General features: G+C 37.7%; 1 protein-coding gene across 1 annotated transcript in view; it reads left to right on the top strand.

Moving 5' to 3' along the window:
• LOC106536780 (X-linked interleukin-1 receptor accessory protein-like 2) overlaps positions 1–1,916 on the top strand; it is a gene marked incomplete at both ends in the record, with an annotated part of 25,335 nt that overhangs the window by 20,771 nt on the left and 2,648 nt on the right. The window contains 1 exon segment of the mRNA XM_014034107.1: positions 568–700. Within this exon segment, the coding sequence (XP_013889561.1) occupies positions 568–700 (133 nt within the window).

The following is a 1,916-nucleotide window of genomic DNA, read 5'->3' as shown; positions in this document are numbered from 1 at the left end:
GTAATATACACTCTAACAAGGTTTACTTTAGTCTACACTGTAATATACACTCTAACAAGGTTTTAGTCTACACTGTAATATACACTCTAACAAGGTTTTAGTCTACACTGTAATATACACTCTAACAAGGTTTTACTTTTGCATAAAACTCATGACAAAGTCGCATAAAAACATTTCATACTCTGTATAACACAAGCGTGAGCTTTTAAAGATAAGTTAACTTTAGGGGGTTATAAACATGTAAAGCTACGACTGTCTGCTGCAGTCTGGATGTTTTTAAATAAAATGKAGAGAAATTGAACATAAAATAAGGAGTTTTATCTCAGATGCATGGAGGGGTTTATTGTATTTCCAACCTTCTAGAGTCAAACCTTCAGTGAACAAACAATGTCAGCTAAATGAAATACTTCAGTTCTCAGTCCTGGGCTGATAACTGATTTTAATGTTGACCAGGTAGGGTGGATGGTTTAATGTCTGCACAGAACTGTATTTAAACCTTCTTAAACTGTATTTAAAGCTGAATATCTTGCTGCTGTAGTTTTTATGAAATCCTGTTCTGTCTCACAGGTATGCCTCTAAGTCTGGACTGCAAGGCTTTTTTTGGCTACAGTGGAGAAAACCGCAGGCCCATCATCTACTGGATGAAAGGAGAGAAGTTTGTAGAAGAACTGGCTGGACACATTAAAGAGAGCGAAGTCAGGTGAGTACTCAGGGTGTTCATGCATAACTGTTTTAATATTTATACATTATTCCTCTGTTTCTGTTGTGAGCTCAGATTTAAAACTCCCCCTGCAGGTTTGGAAAAACACATAAAAATACATTTAAATATGTATCATCAATATTGTGTTTGTTAGCTGCACATTGTAAAAAAAAAGACCAAATGTGTGAAAAACTTTTTTCCCCACAGACTACAATGGGATCTTTGCAAAACAAGAAAATCCATCTGTCTTTGAAGCTCAGCTGAACTTCAACAGCAGAAACAACAGTCCAAGTTTAAACGTGTCACAAATTGTTGGACTGGAGATTTCACTGCAAAATGTTCAACTTAATGCAGTATTTCACTGAGCTGTGACTGCTGGAGACTCAGAAATTTGAGAAAATACTCAAAATTAAGAGTGGGGAGCATTATGGAATGTACTTTATTAACTCATAATATAATCCTAAACAACAATCAAGTTACTATCTTCAGTTTAGTGTTGGACGGGTACGATCCAGATTTTATATCCCAGTGTTTTCAACAGTAATACTGATATCGTGGTATCTGATGGTATTTTTCTTTTCATCACTCCTCAGATGAMAAAGTACAAACACTGCTTATTGATCAGCAAACTGTGGTCAGTGAAAGTTACTATCAGTGTGTGAATGAGTGAATAATCGTGTTTCCATCCAGTTGTAGAGTGAATTTTTATCGAACTTTTCAAAATTCGCAAAAAATTAAATGAATAAAAATTAGAATCTAGACTGTTTCCATCTAGTTTCCCTCTCGACTGTTTGATGCGAATAAACGAGGCTACGCAATGAATGATTACGTCAGATGAGGCTACGCAACGTGTGATTACGTCAGATGAGGCTACGCAATGAATGATTACGTCAGATGAGGCTACGCAACGTGTGATTACGTCAGATGAGGCTACGCAATGAATGATTACGTCAGATGAGGCTACGCAACGTGTGATTACGTCAGATGAGGCTACGCAATGAATGATTACGTCAGATGAGGCTACGCAACGTGTGATTACGTCAGATGAGGCTACGCAATGAATGATTACGTCAGATGAGGCTACGCAACGTGTGATTACGTCAGATGAGGCTACGCAATGAATGATTACGTCAGATGAGGCTACGCAACGTGTGATTACGTCAGATGAGGCTACGCAATGAATGATTACGTCAGATGAGGCTACGCAACGTGTGAT

Source organism: Austrofundulus limnaeus, unplaced genomic scaffold (genome assembly GCF_001266775.1).
Source record: "Austrofundulus limnaeus strain Quisiro unplaced genomic scaffold, Austrofundulus_limnaeus-1.0 Scaffold1970, whole genome shotgun sequence".
Lineage (NCBI taxonomy): Eukaryota > Metazoa > Chordata > Actinopteri > Cyprinodontiformes > Rivulidae > Austrofundulus > Austrofundulus limnaeus.
This window is presented reverse-complemented; position numbering and strand designations above follow the sequence as displayed.